Source organism: Amblyraja radiata, chromosome 5, assembly GCF_010909765.2.
Source record: "Amblyraja radiata isolate CabotCenter1 chromosome 5, sAmbRad1.1.pri, whole genome shotgun sequence".
Taxonomy (NCBI): domain Eukaryota; kingdom Metazoa; phylum Chordata; class Chondrichthyes; order Rajiformes; family Rajidae; genus Amblyraja; species Amblyraja radiata.
In genome coordinates this window covers 102,003,386-102,023,154 of record NC_045960.1, presented here as the reverse complement: position 1 = coordinate 102,023,154, position 19,769 = coordinate 102,003,386, and the positions used below count along the sequence as shown (strand labels likewise).

Here is a 19,769-nt window from a genome sequence, read left to right as displayed (position 1 = left end):
AAGGGGAATTTACCAGTTTGAAGTTTGATCTTTATTTTATGAGGAGTGACGATGAGGGACTACGTGCCCTCCGCTCCCACCCTCATAAAGGTCAACTGGAAGTTATGTTTGTCTCACATATCTTACTATTATGCTTCGGTAATTACCTTCTGTGATTTCACACCGCTGCTTTGAAGATTGACGCGTGTGCGCCTGGACGGGGTCTTCTTCACGTAGTCCCTCATCGTAACTCCTCATAAAATAAAGATCAAACTTCAAACTGGTAAATTCTCGTTTAATCTTACCATTATTTAATTTAGTTGCAGTGAGAAAAAACTGGCATTTTATGAACAATTAGTTCAGAATTCAAGTTCAAGTTCAAGTGAGTTTATTGTCATGTGTCCCTGTATAGGACAATGAAATTCTTGCTTTGCTTAAGCACACAGAAAATAGTAGGCATTTACTACAAAACAGATAAATGTGTCCATATACCATGATATAAATATATACACACATGAATAAATAAACTGGTAGTGCAAATAACAGAAAGTGGTTGCTAATAATCAGAGTTTTGTACGAGCCAGGTTTAATAACCTGATGGCTGAGGGGAAGTAGCTATTCCTGAACCTGGTTGTTGCAGTCTTCAGGCTCCTGTACCTTCTACCTGAAGGTAGCAGGGAGATCAGTGTGTGGCCAGGATGGTGTGGGTCTTTGATGATTACTGCCAGCCTTTTTGAGGCAGCGACTGCGATAAATCCCCTCGATGGAAGGAAGGTCAGAGCCGATGATGGACTGGGCAGTGTTTACTACTTTTTGTAATCTTTTCCTCTCCAGGGCGCTCAAATTTCCGAACCAAGCCACGATGCAACCGGTCAGTATGCTCTCGACTGTGCACCTGTAGAAGTTAGAGAGAGTCTTCCTTGACAATCCGACTCTCCGTAATCTTCTCAGGAAGTAGAGGCGCTGATGAGCTTGTCTTGAATTTGCACTTAAACTTATCTTGAAATTGCACTTAAACAATACGAATATGGATTCTACACTTTCTTCACTAATGTTCGCATGAGACTGGTTTGTTATAAACCAACAACTCTACGGTATGCATAGTTCCATGATCATTTGCAGCAATCCTGAGTTGATATTTACTGACCCGATCTCCAATTTAGACTGCTGACTGAGTTTCACACATTGGTCAGGGCCATGCTATTTATACATTTACATTTGTTTCATGCTCTTTGTTATGTTATGTAGGATGATGAGATACCAAGTAATTCTTAGTGTGAATTGCATGCTGCAGGTTCTGTTTTGGAACAGTTGTGAACTTCAGCATAATGTCTGAGTGAGGGAAAGCTGGTTAAAATCTCCAGTCGTCTTTATACCATCGAACATGAACAACACTTACAGGTGGACCCGGAGGACCTGGTAATCCTGGAACATCCTGTGAAATAAGTAAGGAATGTATCAATTGGAGAGCAATATAATAATTATGGTGATTTCAGGTATTGTATTCTCCAGCAATAACACAACAATTTCCATGCCATTCATAGAAGTGTGAAGAGTTGAGAGTAGTTTAGTACAATAGTAACAACTGAGCAGTGTTGCCTTTTAGACATCCACCATACCAACTAAATCAAATTGTGATAGACACAAAGTGTTGGGGTAACTCAGCGGGACAGGCAGCATCTCTGGAGAGAAGGAATAGGTGATGTTTTGGGTCGAGACCCTTCCTCAGACTTGACCTGAAACGTCACCTATTCCTTCTCTCCCGAGATGCAGCCTGTTACTCCAGCATTTTTTGTCTATCTTAGGTTTAAACCAGCATCTGCAGTTCCTTCCTACATAAATCAAACTGTGATCCACTTAGAAGTAATTAGTAAATCAATTGGGCAATGATATAGGTATGTTACAAAACTTACCTTCAGCGGCGCTGCAATTCTGCCACTGGCCGTGTGCGTGATTTTGGCGCGTTTGAGGGGGGAGGGGCGGGGTTAAAACAGGTCTTTTTCCCGACCTGGTCCTGAATTATATTTGTTGGAGTGCAAGATGTTGCTAAAGAATCGTTCCTACGGCCGTTCTGTGTGTTTTAAAAAAAAATTCACCCGACAAGTTAATCGCTGGAGTCATTTGAAAACCAGCTTCTGAAGCCGTCGATGCCGACAACTGGGATGGATTTTATGGAGGACCAGGTAAAAGAAAGTAGTTTATTTTTATGTATAAAAGTGTTTCTTAAGATGTATTTAATTCACATTTTAAGTTGCGAAACGGTGATTTTCCCCCCCCCGAAGAACCGGTAGTGTATTTGCTTCCGATATGGGGGTATAAATTCACTGCATTCTGAACGTTCCAAATGGTCCCGTTCCAGAAAATCCCACTCGCAAGCTGATTTAAATGGCCATTAATTTACAGGTATTAAACATTAAATTCCTTCCATTTGGCCTATAAACATAGAAACATAGAAACATAGAAAATAGGTGCAGGAGTAGGCCATTCGGCCCTTCGAGCCTGCACCGCCATTCAATATGATCATGGCTGATCATCCAACTCAGTATCCTGTACCTGCCTTCTCTCCATACCCCCTGATCCCTTTAGCCACAAGGGCCACATCTAACTCCCTCTTAAATATAGCCAATGAACTGGCATCAACTACCTTCTGCGGGAGAGAATTCCACAGATTCACCACTCTCTGTGTAAAAAAAGTTTTCCTCATCTCGGTCCTAAAAGATTTCCCCTTTATCCTTAAACTGTGACCCCTTGTTCTGGACTTCCCCAACATCGGGAACAATCTTCCTGCATCTAGCCTGTCCAACCCCTTAAGAATTTTGTACGTTTCTATAAGATCCCCCCTCAATCTTCTAAATTCTAGCGAGTACAAACCGAGTCTATCCAGTCTTTCTTCATATGAAAGTCCTGACATCCCAGGAATCAGTCTGGTGAACCTTCTCTGTACTCCCTCTATGGCAAGAATGTCTTTCCTCAGATTAGGAGACCAAAATTGTACGCAATACTCCGGGTGTGGTCTCACCAAGACCCTGTACAACTGCAGTAGAACCTCCCTGCTCCTATACTCAAATCCTTTTGCTATGAATGCTAACATACCATTCGCCTTCTTCACTGCCTGCTGCACCTGCATGCCTACTTTTAATGACTGGTGTACCATGACACCCAGGTCTCGTTGCATCTCCCCCTTTCCTAATCGGCCACCATTCAGATAATAATCTACTTTCCTGTTTTTGCCACCAAAGTGGATAACCTCACATTTATCCACATTATACTGCATCTGCCATGCATTTGCCCACTCACCCAGCCTATCCAAGTCACCTTGCAGCCTCCTAGCATCCTCTCACAGCTAACATTGCCCCCCAGCTTCGTGTCATCCGCAAACTTGGAGATGTTGCATTCAATTCCCTCGTCCAAATCATTAATATATATCGTAAATAGCTGGGGTCCCAGAACTGAGCCTTGTGGTACCCCACTAGTCACTGCCTGCCATTGTGAAAAGGACCCGTTTACTCCTACTCTTTGCTTCCTGTCTGCCAGCCAGTTCTCTATCCACATCAATACTGAACCCCCAATACCGTATGCTTTAAGTTTGTATACTAATCTATTATGTGGGACCTTGTCGAAAGCCTTCTGAAAGTCCAGATATAACACATCCACTGGTTCTCCCTTATCCACTCTACTAGTTACATCCTCGAAAAATTCTATAAGATTCGTCAGACATGATTTACCCTTCATAAATCCATGCTGACTTTGTCCAATGATTTCACCACTTTCCAAATGTGCTGCTATCCCATCTTTAATAACTGATTCTAGCAGTTTCCCCACTACCGACATTAGACTAACTGGTCTGTAATTCCCCATTTTCTCTCACCCTCCCTTTTTAAAAAGTGGGGTTACTTTCTCTACCCTCCAATCCTCAGGAACTACTCGAGAATGTAAAGAGTTAAAAAAATTATCACTAATGCATCCACTATTTATGGGGCTACTTCCTTAAGTACTCTAGGATGCAGCCTATCTGGCCCTGAGGATTTATCGGCCTTTAATCCATTCAATTTACCTAACACCACTTCCCGGCTAACCTGGATTTCATTCAGTTCCTCCATCTCATTTGACCCCCGGTCCCCTGCTATTTCCGGCAGATTATTTATGTCTTCCTTAGTGAAGACAGAACCAAAGTAGTTATTCAATTGGTCTGCCATGTCCTTGTTCCCCATGATCAATTCACCCGTTTCTGACTGCAAGGGACCTACATTTGTTTTAACTAATCTTTTTCTCTTCACATATCTATAAAAGCTTTTGCAGTCAGTTTTTATGTTCCCTGACAGTTTTCTTTCATAATCTATTTTCCCTTTCCTAATTAAGCCCTTTGTCCTCCTCTGCTGGTCTCTGAATTTCTCCCAGTCCTCTGGTAGGCTGCTTTTTCTGGCTAATTTGTACGCTTCATCTTTTGTTTTGATACTATCCCTGATTTCCCTTGTTATCCACGGATGCACTACCTTCCCTGATTTATTTTTTTGCCAAACTGGGATGAACAATTGTTGTAGTTCATCCATGCAGTCTTTAAATGCCTTCAATTGCATATCCACCGTCAACCCATTAATAATCAATCGCCAGTCTATCTTGGCCAATTCACGTCTCATACCCTCAAAGTTACCTTTCTTTAATTTCAGGACCCTTGTTTCTGAATTAACGATGTCACTCTCCATCCTAATGAAGAACTCAACCATATTATGGTCACTCTTGCCCAAGGGGCCACGCACAACAATACTGCTAACTAAACCTTCCTCATTACCCAGTCTAGAATAGCCTGCTCTCTCGTTGGTTCCTCTACATGTTGGTTTAGAAAACTATCCTGCATACATTCCAAGAAATCCTCTTCCTCAGCACACTTGCCAATTTGATTCACCCAATCTATATGTAGATTGAAGTCACCCATTATAACTGTTTTACCTTTGTTGCACGCATTTCTTATTTCCTGTTTGATGCCACCCCCAACTCCACTACTACTGTTAGGTGGCCTGTACACAACTCCCACTAGCGTTTTCTGCCCCTTAGTGTTTCGCAGCTCGATTCCACATCCTCAAAGCTAATGTCCTTCCTTTCTATTGCGTTAATCTGCTCTCTAACCAGCAACGCTACCCCACCTCCTTTCCCTTTCTGTCTATCCCTCCTGAATATTGAATATCCCTGGATGTTGAGCTCCCAGCCTTGGTCACCCTGGAGCCATGTCTCCGTGATCCCAACTATATCATAGTCGTTAATAGCTATCTGCACATTCAACTCATCCACCTTATTACGAATGTTCCTTGCATTGAGACACAAAGCCTTCAGGCTTGTTTTTACAACACTCTTACCCCTTATACTATTATGCTGAAAAGTGGCCCTTTTTGATTTTTGCCCTGGATTTGCCGGCCTGCCACTTTTACTTTTCACCTTGCTACCTATTGCTTCTACCCTCATTTTACACCCCCTCTGTCTCTACGCTCACACATTTAAGAAACCCTTTCCCTTTAACTCCACTATCCCATTCGACACCCCACCCCCCTTATTCAGTTTAAAACCACCCCTGTAGCAGTGGCAAACCTGCCTGCCAGAATGCTGGTCCCACACCTGTTAAGATGCAATCCGTCCCTTTTGTACAGTTCCCCCTTACCCCAAAACAGATCCCAGTGATCTAAGAATCTAAATCCCTGCCCCGTGCACCAGTTCCTCAGCCACACGTTCAGGTCCCGTATCTCCCTGTTCCTGCTCTCGCCAGCACGAGGAACTGGAAGCAAACCGGAGATAACAACCCTGGAGGTCCTGCTTTTCAGCATTTTTCCGAGCTCTCTAAAGTCACGCTGCAGAATATTCATCCCCTTCTTTCCGACATCGTTTGTGCCGACATGCACTACCACTTCCGGATGTTCACCTTCGCCCTTGAGGATTTTCTGCACTCTGTCCGTGACATCCTGGATCCTGGCACCAGGAAGGCAGCACACCATCCTCGCATCCCGTCTGTTGCCGCAGAAACCCCTGTCCGTACCTCTCACAATGGAGTCTCCCACTACAATGGCGTTGCCTGCCTTAGGCCTTTTTGGTTCTGGCTCAACAGCCCTATTCGCATCGCAAGCCAGTCCACCGCTCAGTGTAAACACGTCTTCCGTCCCGACAGCTTCTAAGTGGGTGAACCTGTTCACAAGAGGTACAACACCCGGGGACGTTGGCATTCCATGCTTCCCTCCCTTTCTCACTGTCTCCCACCTTCTCTCTTCCAGTACCTTAGGTGTAACAATCGTACTGTAGGACTTGTCAAGGAACGACTCAGTTTCTCGGACGAACCGGAGGTCATCCACTTGCTTCTCCAGTTCCCCAACACGGCCCTTCAGGAGCTCTACCTGGATGCACTTCTCGCATTTGTAGCAGCCAGAGGCACCAGCGGTGTCCTTGACCTCCCACATACTGCAAGCATGGCACTGAATCAGCTTGCCTGACATCTCCTTCTTTCGTCTCTACCTCTCAAGCGTATTGCGTGGTCTCCTCAGCCGAAGACTCTCGAGCCAAAGACTCACACTTTTCTCACAGGGCCGCTCACTCACTGCCGCTCGCTAAGAGCCGTCTTGCTTAAATTGACTGATAAATTGCCTGATTTACCAATTTACAAACCTCAGTTTACAAATTCCTCAGTTTTCAACTGGTTTCCCGGCACTAACTCACTTCTCTCCTCCCACTCGGGCTAGAGCCAATCAGTCGTATCTCTTGCTAAGCTCCTGCTGCTGTTGCTCCCAAAACTACAGCAGTAGATCTAAACCCATGACAATGAGATTTTAAAATTATGTTATATTGTGAATTCTTGTGTGAATGTTATTTGGACACTTAGGCTATTTAAAAATGTTAATCTATTCTTAAGAAATGGATAGATGTTTAGATCTAGTAATTGAATTTTGTAATTAGCTACAATTAGGTAACTAACTAATTATATGCTTTAATTTCAAGTCATCTAAGTAAGATTGTTTCATATTTGTTTCAGAATGCTTCAATCTATAATAACTGAAAATTTCATTCAGTTCTCTTAAATTTTAAGGAAGTTATCGGCTTTTAAATGTTCTCGATCACAGCTTTGGTGTTAAGTCAATGAAAAAGCAATAGGGAACAAGATGCCAATTTCCAAGTATGAAAATGGCCATAACCTTTTTAATACTGATGATATGAAAGTGAATTAAGTGTCAAATTAAACTTCTTTTTATGCATTATCTGATGGGATAAATTAAAGATTTGATTTTTTAAATCTCAAAATTTTGTAACATTGCTAAATTATAGAAGAAAATCCCAACTATATTCAAAGGGCACAAGCATAATGAATACACAGCGGGAACACCAAACTAAATAAATACTATCCAAATGATTAAATAAGATCAAACAAGGTAAAAGCAAGAAAAGCAGGCTATCCAATATTGATGTGTTGGATGGTGAATGAAACCACAGGAAACTTCAACGTTATAAAGAAGACCGAGTGACACAGAGAGAAAGAAATATACTGTAAGCACGGATAAACAAGTCAAACATAACAATCAAAAAGCCATCCAATACTATATGGGGAAAGAATGACCAAATAAGAATTTAAAGCTCTAATTTATGTAAATAAAATCTCAGTGATTTAATCAAATATAATTACCATCAAATATAAATAGCATGGTAAATGGTTACTTTATATGAACATTCACCAGAGATGTTATTGGCATTTTAGAAGACCATATATGACCATGGATGGAGAACAAATTGATAAACAGTGTGTAGATGAACAAATGCAAGATCAACATACAAAAGTAGGGAAATGTTCAGGAAAACAGCTAGTAATCCACAGTATTTGGACATGTCACCATAGCAATATGACCTGGGCAAGGCAGAAACAAATCACACTCGACAGGAGCAGATGTACACTAATGTGATAACTGTTTTTAAAAGTGAGGCGATGCATTTTTTGCAGGGAGTGAGTAGAGAGTGTTGCACAGTAAAGACAAGGAAATACATGATAAATAGTATGATACTAATGGTTCTTGGATCAGCATGTCCACAAATTCCTGCAGGTAGTAGAACTGGCATATAAAAAGGGCGTTTAAGGCAGCAAATGGGAGCTTTACCTTTGTTAGCTGAGGCAGAGATTATATGATTAGGGAGCCATTGGTTAAAACACTAGCTATATCATAGCTGGACCTGTGTGCATAGTTCTGTTCGTCACAGTACAGGAACTATGCACACTGGGCCAGCTATGACATAGCTAGTGTTTTAAACAGTGGCTCCCTAATCATATAATCTATGACACAAGTAAGTACACTCAATAAGGTGTAGGGGATCTTTATGAGGATATTGCCGGGGTATGATTGAATAAAGAGTCTGGGCTAGGTTGTCTACATTAGAAGAGAGAAGATTGAGGGATTAGGAAGGTAGACAAGTCGCTTTACCTCCCCCCTTGACTCCATTCAAGGACCCAAGCAGTCGTTCCAGGTGGGACAGAGGTTCACCTGCATCTCCTCCAACCTCATGTATTGCATCCGCTGCTCTAGATATCAGCTGATCTACATCGGTGAGACCAAGCGTAGGCTAGGCGATCGTTTCGCCGAACACCTCCGCTCGGTCCGCATTAACCAACCTGATCTCCCTGTGGCTCAGCACTTCAACTTCCCATCCCATTCCGAATCTGACCTTTCTGTCCTGGGCCTCCTCCATGGCCAGAGTGAGCACCACCGGAAATTGGAGGAGCAGCACCTCATATTCCGCTTGGGCCGTTTGCACGCTAGAGGCATAAACATTGACTTCTCCAATTTCCGGTAGCCCTTGCTGTCTCCTCCCCTTCTCAGCTCTCCCTCAGCCCTCCGGCTCGTCCTCTTCCTTTCTCCTTTTATCTCCCCGCCCCCCCCTACCCTGCATCAGTTTGAAGAAGGGTTTAGGCCCGAAACGTTGCCTATTTCCTTCGCTCCATAGATGCTGCTGCACCCGCTGAGTTTCTCCAGAACTTTTGTATACCAGAAGATTTAGAAATGCTGTTAAAGTGATTGGGGGGAACAGCAATCTTTTATAAAAAGATGAGGTACAATGCATCAAACAGCTCTCCGCATTTGTACTTACTATCACAAAAATAAATAAAAGTATAAATTTCAAAAATAGCAATCATTACAAATCAAAATTTCCAGTTCTCTGCAATGTTTCAAAAGATATCTCAATAGTCATACCTGTTTCTTATATATACTGCTCATTCCATTTCCTTCATAGGTAGCTGTGCTCTGAGGAATGTAAGAACATAATATTAGAGCTAACTCTCATGCTCACTTTAATATGGAATAATTGGTTCTTTCACCAGTTACTCCCACTAAGAATGAACTGGTTCATGTTTGGGAACAGCAAATTCTCAACCTTAGCTGGGGTATATTTTCACCAAGACACAACATCATATTTTGTTACCGACAATTTAAAACTGTGCAGCAAACAACAATAAAGCAAAACATGCATCCGATAAACTGATTATGGATCGCAAGGAAGATGATTATAGATCTACAGGGGAATATATATACATCAGAATGAAAGTTGGGCACGGTGTTGAGAGATGATCTTCCTCCTTTGGTATCAAAGCAAAAGGTTTGTGAGAGGAAAGAGTTTAAGGGGATTTTAGGGGGAAGTTTTTTTTAAAACACAGGGAGTGGTTGATATCTGGAGCTCATTGCCAGAGGAGGTGGTGGGGTTAGATACAATCACTATGTGAGTACACACTTAGACAGTCATTTAAATAGGCAAGGCAAAGGATACAGATCTAGTGCAGACAAATTAGATTAGTGTACATGGGCATAAAGGTCACCATGGACATGCTGGGCCAAAGGGCCTGTTCCTTTGCTGTACAACTTTGATTTTATAATGGTTTTGCAATTATTTAATTAATTATTGAAAAGGCAATGACGATTATCTTGAGCCACTTGCAATCAATAATATTGTGGTCATAAAGAAGTAATTATGAGGAAAGGCTGAAGGAATCATAATAATGGAATGAATTTCTCAAGAACGGTCATCGATAGCAGCTCTTTTTCAAAGAAGCGAGTACAAATGGTTTTAAGAAGCAATTGTAAAGAATTTAAACAAAGTGATGAGTAAATGAGTGGATTAGGATTGGGATTTCAACACAATCTATGCTGAGTGTGAGCATGTAGCATATGTCTGGTCCTCTTAAGTTTTACTCGGTGGTTTTGTCTTTAAATAAGGATAAGGTTGCTGAATAATCACCACTGTAGGCCTTTGGTGACTTACCAGAATTCCAGGTGGTCCAGGTGGCCCTGTGATTCCTGCTGCCCCTTTGCTGCCCTATGAAGTATAATCAATATTTCACTTTAAGGACAGATTCTTAATAACACTTTAAAACAATTAATTCTAACTTAAAATGTGAACGTTTATCTTGTGAAAAAAGTAATGAACAACATAGGACCGTATATTCCAACATAGGACTGACATGTTTGCGGGTGATTTACTGCTGACATTTGAGGGCATTTATATTTTTTTATTTCATTTATTTTGTTCATTTAATTTATTAATATTGAGGTACAGTGAAAAGTTTTTTTGTTGCATGCTATCCAGTCAGCGAAAATACTACACATGATTACAATCAAGCTGTCCAGTGTACAGACACAGGATAAAGAATATGTATGAAGTTATGTTATGGAGATTGGAATATAGTTCTGTACTTTCGGTGCAAGTCTAGGTATTGTTCTGTTTTCATTGCTTGATGCATTTATCCTTTCCTAACTATAAACATAGAAAATAGGTGCAGGAGGAGGCCATTCGGCCCTTCGAGCCAGCACCGCCATTCATTGTGATCATGGCTAATCGTCCCCTATCAATAACCCGTGCCTGCCTTCTCCCCCTATCCCTTGACTCCACTAGCCCCTAGAGCTCTATCTAACTCTCTCTTAAATCCATCCAGTGATTTTGCCTCCACTGCCCTCTGTGGCAGGGAATTCCATAAATTCACAACTCTCTGGGTGAAAAAGTTTTTTCTCATCTCAGTCTTAAATGGCCTCCCCTTTATTCTAAGACTGGGGCAATTTTTTCCTCACAGAGAGGTACATATTTGGAACGTGCTGCCAAAGGAAGTAGTTGAGGCACATTCAATAACAAAATATAAAAGACGTTTGGACAGGTACATGGATAGAAAAGGTTTAGAGGAGTATGGGTTAACCATAGGAAAATAAGGCTAGCAAAGGTGGACATCTTGGTCGGCATGGATGAGTTGGGCTGAAGGGCCTGTTTCCATGCTGTTTGACTCTGAGGTTTCCTTGCCTTGTATCTGGGTCTGTTGGTATAGACTGATTGCTAAGACTGATCAACAATTGTACTATTGCTGCATCATGTGATTAAAGGACCTTATTTTGTCCAGCTAATCCTGTATCAGTGTGTGAAATACTATGTTTACAACTCAGAAACATATTGAATACAGTAGTAGGTACACAAAAAAGCTGGAGAAACTCAGCGGGTGCAGCAGCATCTATGGAGCGAAGGAAATAGGCAATGTTTCGGGCCGAAACCCTTCTTCAGACATACAGTATACAGTACAGTATGAATACAGTAGTGTTTAGCAATATCTTGGGGACAGATTTGGTATTCAAAGGAGTAAAGGGCCTGTCCCACGAACATGCGACCTGCATGCGGCAAGCGCGACCTAAAGGGCCGGTCCCACCAGCATGCGCCTGCATGCGGCAAGCACGACCAAACCAGAAGCGGGGGCCGCGCGCAGGTTGAGTGAGTGAAATGAAGTTTGAGCGAAGTCCGCGGGAAGTTCGTGCGTGACGTACGGTGTCGAGGCGGCTGCAGGCCGGCAGGCCGTTGCCGCGCGGAATTTTTAAACACGGTCAGTTTTTCGGAGCCCCGCGTGATGTCTGGACCAGCTCCGCACAACTCCATGCGGCTCCGGCGATCAAAGTGGGACCGGCCCCGCGAGGCCGTACGACTCAAGCGACCACGTTAGGTCGCGCTTGCCGCATGGAGTCGCTTAGATCGTGCTTGCCGCATGGAGTCGCATGCTCGTGGGACAGCCCCTTAACGTTTATCAGCAGACATCATTGTACAAAGAATTCCACCATTTGGCTGATAGATTGTGGACTAGTGCAGCAAGCAACAAGAACGATTGAAGATTTGGTCAATTGAAGTAAGTCTGTAAATGAGCAAAACATACTTCAACGGCTGGGATGACTGCAAAGGGGAAAAACATGCTTTACAAATGCTCTTGCATCTAAACAAATGCAAATTTGTATTCTTAGAAGATAAATCATTTTACAGTTCATGAAGGCCAATTTGCAAAATGAATGTGATGGAATATTAGAGTTTAAGGATGGATTTTTGCAAGTTCCTATGAGTTTGACGGCGTTCTGATGGTTAAAACAAACTTGGGGGAATACATCTCAGTGGTCCTCTCAGAACCTATCCATTCTGATACCTGTCGAACATGCTGAGGTGCTCTGCAATCTCCATGGAGTAAATTTAGTTTTTTAACAAAAGAGGAACATTTCCCCATACCTTTTCTCCCTTGGGTCCAAATGGCCCCGTATGTCCTGGTTTTCCTTTTGAACCCTGTTAATAATGAAAAAACACATTTTATTCGTTCAGTTGTTTCAAATTCTCGGCTTCCCGATCCAGTTGTTTTACATTAACCCTCCATTTTGTTTACCTTCAGACCTTCTTAATCAAGTATTTTTGTTTATAATGATAGGCTCGTTTCCCATAAAGTAACAAGCTCATATTAAAGCAACAAACAAGTTGCTGATTATTTATTTCATGGAATTCTTTAGCAAGTAATCTCCAAGTGTGTTTTCTAAAGTGCCTCGTAACACCCTGAAGAAAAGAGAGAGTGTGAAAGTTAAGGAGTGAGGACGTGTGTGGGGCAAAACTCCGCAATGAGGGCAGGATAAACTGGAACGAGATCTGATATTGCAAGATCACTTGCAACCATGGAATCATCTTGGGAACATTTTGATGCACTCAGAGAAGATGTGGCTAGTCCTGAAAGCATATCATAAGTTCAGCTAAATGGCTTCCCTGTGCACAGTAGTTTGAAAGGTGCTCCAGCAATGGGTCACTTCCATTCTTTACTTTGGGCAGAGAAGGAGAAAACAAGTGCAGCTCACAGGGACATATCTCAAGGGAGCAAAAATATATTTCCATTAATAGGATGTCCAGTCATCACTCACCATAGGTCCCTCAGCTCCTTTGGGTCCAGGGAAGCCCGGTAAACCTGGCGGTGCCTGAGAATCAGAAACAACATGTTTTTCTGCTTTAACTGTGAAAGCAGTGTTATGTTCAAACAATAACAAGTGATGTAGGAAAATCGGAAAATTATAAAAAGGATCAGATGAGTAGTTTGTAATGTGCTTAACCCAAGACATTATGTACTGAGAAAGCACGATTGGAAAAGAGACCAACAATTAAGCATATTAAGAGAGGTGATGAATAGATTTTAACTGGTGTGAATGCCACATGTAACAGGAAACAGGAGGCTAAACCTTGATCAATGGGGAATTTCTTCAAAGGTGTAGAATCAACATGCAACCATTGTGTCGTGGAAATATTAAAATGCCGTGGGTGCTGCAAATCTTTGAAACACTTTGGGTTCTCTCACAGTGTTTACTAGTGCACTCTGTCGAGGCCTTGAATTATTAAATCGATTTGTTTGAGAAACTCACCATTGGTCTACGAGAAACTCAGCAGGTGAGGCAGCATCTATGGGGCGAGAAGTCTGAAGAAGGGTCTCAACCCGAAACGTCATCTATTTCCTTCGCCCCATAGATGCTGCCTCACCCGCTGAGTTTTTCCAGCATTTTTGTCTACGTTCGATTTTCCAGCATCTGCAGTTCCTTCTTAAACATTGGTCTACGAGATGTTCTTTATGTCGGTTCCTGTCTGAGCCCTAATTAAAACGGCAACTGGGCCCCGCATGAAGCCTGATTCAGGGTACAAGTTCTCACAGTAAGGGTGGGATGAGACTGACTGAAAGATGTGTTAGTCCAGAATTGGGAGGAAAGCAGCCAGGAGACTGGTGAAGTAATTTGGACAGAGAATGCATGTCAAGGACTGCTGGAAGGCAAATCAGTCTGTAGATTAGTTGAGCAATGTAATGTTGGCAGATTAGTGGTTACGAGTTGGGGATTGTTGGAAATCACTTTCAGGATAAACTGGGGCTTGGATAGAGTGGTGATACCCGAGAAGGTGACAGGTGATTACATTAAATTACATGTCGCTGGCACCATTAATCTATTTGGTCTCCACTACATAACAGCATGTCAGGGACATGGAGACGTAGTGGGATGATTTCAAATTCTATGAAACCTGCAGTACTTCCCCACTTTGTCTTGAAGTTTTGTTTTATTAATTTAAACTGAATCGTAAGTCACACACAGCTTCATAATCCCATTTCTAGACAGATGTTTTCTACAATATCTTTGAAATGATATTGCTTTGTTGCTAAATTGGCAGAGCAACTTGAGTTAAAGCTTCGCTCCTCCCATGCCATTTCTTTCTCTTGAGGTATGAAACCCACTTTAAAAGCTACCAGAAAACCTCTAAAAACAGAATGAATTCAGGACTCTCACTATAACAGACATTCGCCAACTAACGCAAGGGCTACGTTCCATAAACTTTTGTGTAAGTCAGATTTTATGCATCGGAATCGCCTTAAAACTAGGTAGAAACAAAGAACTGCAGATGCGGGTTAATAAGCAAGGTGACACAAAGTGCAGGAGTAACTCGGAAGGTCAGGCAGCATCTCTGGAGAACATTGATAGGTGTCGTCATCTACTGTATCCATGTTCTCCAGAGATGCTGCCTGACCTTCTGAGTTACTCCAGCACTTTGTGTCATTTCACCTTAAAACTATGGTCTTTTCCTTCTCCCCTGCAGTCGCCGACAACCGGTGTAGAATGGCGATGGAGGGGGAAATGGACTATGCAACGGCAGCTGGTTAAGGGGGAGAAGCATCACAGTGAGATGCATAATGCTGGTGGAAATACCATTTACTGTCTCTGTGATATTAGTCATTTTTTAAATTATTACAATATTTATCCATGAGCTGCAATAACGAATTCTCATTACATTAAAAGGATTCTGCCTTGTGCATACAGTGAACTAATATTATTCTGCATGCATAAGTATATGCATCATCTGCCACTGGAAAAATCAGCAGATATGGATATTTCAGCAAAGGGTTTGAGTTACTTGACTGAAATGGATGAATGATCCAATCAGCCTGGAATAATGATTCAAAGGCAAGGGTTCAAATCCCACCTCCACAGCTGAGAAATTATTTTGGTTACTGAATAACCTCTGGAGGAAAGTAAAGCTTGCATCGCATCGACGATCAAACTGCTGGATTGACATAATAATTGTGTAGGAAGGAACGGCAGATTCTGGTTTAAAGCGGAGATAGACACAAGAAGCTGGAGTAACTCAGCGGGACAGGCAGCATCTCTTGAGAGAAGGAATGGGTGATGTTTCAGATAAAGAACGTGAAGATGATAGGTGAAGAAGGGATCCAACCCAAAACGTCACCTATTCCTTTTCTCCAGAGATGCTGCCTGACCTGCTGTTTTACTTCAGCTTTTTGAGTCTATCTTTGACATAATAATTTATTTGTTTGCACTTTTGGGAATTAGAAACATAGAAAATAGGTGCAGGAGTAGGCCATTCGGCCCTTCGAGCCTGCACCGCCATTCAATATGATCATGGCTGATCATCCAACTCAGTATCCCGTACCTGCCTTCTCTCCATACCCCCTGATCCCTTTAGCAACAAGGGCCACATCTAACTCCCTCTTAAATATAGCCAATTAACTGGCCTCAACTACTTGGGTTAGGAAGGGAATTCTGCCTTCCTAACCCACTATGGCCCATAAATGACGCCAGACTGATCAATATGACTATCTGGACTCACTTCTTCCCACCCTGCTTCCTGTAAGGACTCTATCCCCTACTGCCAATTCCTCCCTCTACGCCGCATCTGCATCCAGGATGAGGTGTTCCAAACCAGGGCATCGGAGATGTCCTCATTCTTTAGGGAACGGTGGTTCCCCTCTTCGACTATAGATGAGGCTCTCACCAGGGTCTCCTCTATATCCCGTAGCTCCGCTCTCACTCCCCATCCCCCCACTCGTAACAAGGAAAGAGTCCCCCTTTATCCTCCCCTTTCACCCTACCAGCCGTCGTATACAACAGATAATCCTCCAACATTTTCGCCACCTCCAACGGGATCCCACCACTGGCCACATATTCCCATCTCCTCCCCTTTCCGCTTTCCACAGAGACCGTTCCCTCCGTAACCCCCTGGTCAATTCGTCCCTTCCCACCCAAACCACCCCGCCCCTGGTACTTTCCCGAGCAACCGCAGGAAATGCTACACTTGTCGTTTTAGCTTCCCCGCTCGACTCCATCCAAGGACCCAAGCAGTCTTTCCAGGTGAGGCAGAGGTTCACCTGCACCTCCTCCAACCTCATCTATTGCATCCGCTGCTCTAGATGTCAACTGCTCTACATCGGTGAGACCAAGTGCAGGCTTGGCGATCGCTTCGCCCAACACCTCCGCTCAGTTCTTTATTTATTTATTTATTTATTTATTTATTTATTTATCTCAAAATTTATTTATTTATTTCAAGTAATAAATATATACAATACATGAACCATGCGAAAAATTCATCCAACATTTTCGGAGGCTATACAAATTGTTCAATACAGTTTATACATTTTTTTCCAAATTCCACAAAACTGTCCCCCACCCGTGCCACTCATGTGGCCCGTGTCCAAGTAATAAATATATACAATGTGTGAACCGAATTAATCAACCTGATCTCCCGGTGGCTCAGCACTTCAACTCCCCTCCCATTCCGAATCCGACCTGGGCCTCCTCCATGGCCAGAGTGAGTCCCACCGCAAAATGGCGGAACAGCACCTCATATTTTGCTTGGGTAGTTTACACCCCAGCTGTATGAACATTGACTTCTCCAATTTCAGGTAATCCTTGCTTTCTCCCTCCTTCCCCTCCCCTTCCCAGCTCTCCCACAGCCCACTGTCTCTGCCTCTTCCTTTCTTCTTCCCGCCCCCCAACCCCCACCATCAGTCTGAAGAAGGGTCTCGACCCGAGACGTCACCTATTCCTTTGCTCCATAGATTCTGCCACACCCGCTGAGTTTCGCCAGCATTTTTGTCTACCTTCGATTTTTCCAGCATCTGCAGTTCTTTCTCAAACGTGGTTAACTCTTAATTGGCTTTAGTGCAAGTCACACTGCATATGGATAGAGTGGAGCATGCAATAAATGCTGGCCTTGCCATGACATCCATATCCTGTGCGTGAATTGTATCTAACTGTTCAGTCTTGGAGCCCACAAGATACTCACCTCATCTCCTTTCTCTCCGATTGGCCCAGGGAATCCTCGCTCACCTTTGTTTCCCTTTGAAAACAGAATTAAGTTCAGTAGCATATCTAAAATCAGTAGTTCCAGTGAGCACGAGACATCTTTGAGAGCTGTCAGAAGTATGTCAATGAGAATCCACCCCTTTGCTGGAAGTCTCAAAAGATGATGTACTGGCTCCCAAAGTGAGTCCCAGTTCCTGGAATGATTTCGAAAATCGGTCAGGATGTAACTCTCAGTGGGTGTAGCTCATTGTTTGCTGTAGCTAGAGAAATTGCTTGGAGTATTTGATTCCCAATGCCTTATTTATTGACCACGGGTGGGCTCCATACCCAAATTATTTGTTCATATTGGGGAAACTTCTCAACTTTTCAAAAGCGGCTGACCCAAGAAGGAAATGGGAAGTATGGGTGTGATTGGAAGCGCACTGTTCACCATGGAACCCAGTCCAGGTCCTGGGTGGCTGCAAGTAGCAGTTCTCTGTGCACAACCTCCAGTCATGCAGCTAGTTTGCAAAGTTGTTGCATCACTCAGCTGTATTGCTATTGTGTGACTTCTGAAGCTGCCCAGTCAAAATTGCAACAGTGTCCAAATGATCTATTTCATTCTTGTTTGAAAGTATTTGTGAGTAACCCATATTGTGCTTTATATCAGAAAACACACATTTGGAATTTAGTTCCCGTTAGGCTCTTGGTCTAAGGGGCCTGTCCCACTTGGGCGTCATTTGCGCATCACGCAGGTGGCGCTCGAGGATTTTGAGAATCCCAAAGTACTGGGGCGCCGCGCGCTACCACGCGTCACTGCCTACGTCACCACGAACCATGCGCGCGTAATGCATGCCATGCACGCATCACACGCACATTACGACCCGCGCGTCGTGACGAGTAAATGATGTCGCGTAAATGACGTGCAAATGATGCCCAAGTGGGACAGGCCCTTAAGTGAAAGGGTAATCCAGACAAGTTTAAAAGGAATTGTCACTTGTTGTCCACATTGGCTGCTGTCAGGTGAAAGCTCCTTTTTATATGTAAATGGGAATGCAACTACGTAATTCACATTCTGACTACAATTTGGTCTGCACTGGTTAGAGCCAGACTGGACAGTCTCAGACCACATCCATGGTTGAAAATTTAAACAGCCCCAACTAAAGATGTTTGATTATGGAATCTGTAAGGAGAGGGGTGTATCTTTCAAATCAGCACAAGCAGCTGCCTAATTGTCCAAAAGCCAAAATACCATTATATGGTGCCCCATCACATGGGACAACAGCTTTCTAATTTATTTAATGTTGCCAATTATCTCCAACTGTTTTCTCATAGCCTAATTTTAATAATCTCTGCTCTCCAATATGTCTGGTCTCTTAGGTTTTAATTACTCTGTCTCTAGCAGCTGTGCCTTTAACTGGTTCAAATAAAAGGTCTGTAATTCCATCTCTAAATCACTTTGTGTCAATATCTCTTTCACTACAGGCCATCCCTGGATTTTCAACACTTGACTTATGGACTCCCCTATATACGAGCGATCTCCCATAATGTTATAAAATGGAAATGTCCGATGTACGTACGTATGTTTGTTCCTAAGAGAGGCCAAAATAGTTTCCTTTCTATCTCTGCTTTTATTAACTGTACTTTCATGTCAGTCTTATGTGCTCTTGATACCATTCATTACAACCTTGTCGATGCATGGTTACAATATCGAGTTATTTTTATTTTCATTCTGTATATATTCTGATTTATAGACAAAATTAACTTACGGACATCAGTAAAAAACTTTTGGAATTTAGTTCCTCATTCCTTTCATGACCCAAAGAATCCTGTACGTGTTTTCCTCTTAAAGCCTATCTCTTAGGCCATAATTTGGCTACTTGTCCTAATAATTCTTATGTGGCTTAATGTCAAATTTTATTTGACAACTCCCTTATGAACTGGGAGGGGCTTCTTTATGACTGAGTGATGCAATATAACTGATGTTTATGATGTTCATTGTCTTGTTTTTTTCAGTTAGAGTTGGAAACATCACAAAGATATTGCACTACCCACCTTCAGCCCATCCAATCCCTGAATTCCAGACGGGCCTCTTGGTCCTGGATCGCCCTGTATGAAAATAATTGCAGGATTCAAAAATCAAACTACTATTGGAGACCCTGCGATGAAATTGTGGATCCCTGGGATTAAAGAAAGTGCAGTAATGAGAAATGGTACAATGGTCTTTTTTTGGTTTGCTTCCATGCCATTAGAACCCCATTGGGATTGAGATATTATCATGGGATTGAGAGACCCCTGAATGTACCTATTTTTTCACACAATGTAAATCCAAATAAAATCCAGGAGAGAAGAAAACCATTTAATTACCAGCTCACGTTCAGATTTGCTGTTATTGTTTGGAGA

General features: G+C 42.7%; 1 protein-coding gene across 1 annotated transcript in view; it reads right to left on the bottom strand.

Annotated features, from left to right (window-relative positions):
- The window catches only part of col19a1 (collagen type XIX alpha 1 chain), a 344,957-nt gene that overhangs the window by 41,453 nt on the left and 283,735 nt on the right, over positions 1-19,769 (bottom strand). Inside the window, exons 38-44 of the mRNA XM_033021894.1 lie at positions 19,422-19,475; positions 17,368-17,421; positions 13,179-13,232; positions 12,508-12,561; positions 10,249-10,302; positions 9,186-9,236; positions 1,379-1,414 (exon numbers count right to left, since the gene is read on the bottom strand). Of these exons, the coding sequence (XP_032877785.1) occupies positions 1,379-1,414; positions 9,186-9,236; positions 10,249-10,302; positions 12,508-12,561; positions 13,179-13,232; positions 17,368-17,421; positions 19,422-19,475 (357 nt within the window). The remainder of the gene's footprint in view (positions 1-1,378; positions 1,415-9,185; positions 9,237-10,248; positions 10,303-12,507; positions 12,562-13,178; positions 13,233-17,367; positions 17,422-19,421; positions 19,476-19,769) is intronic.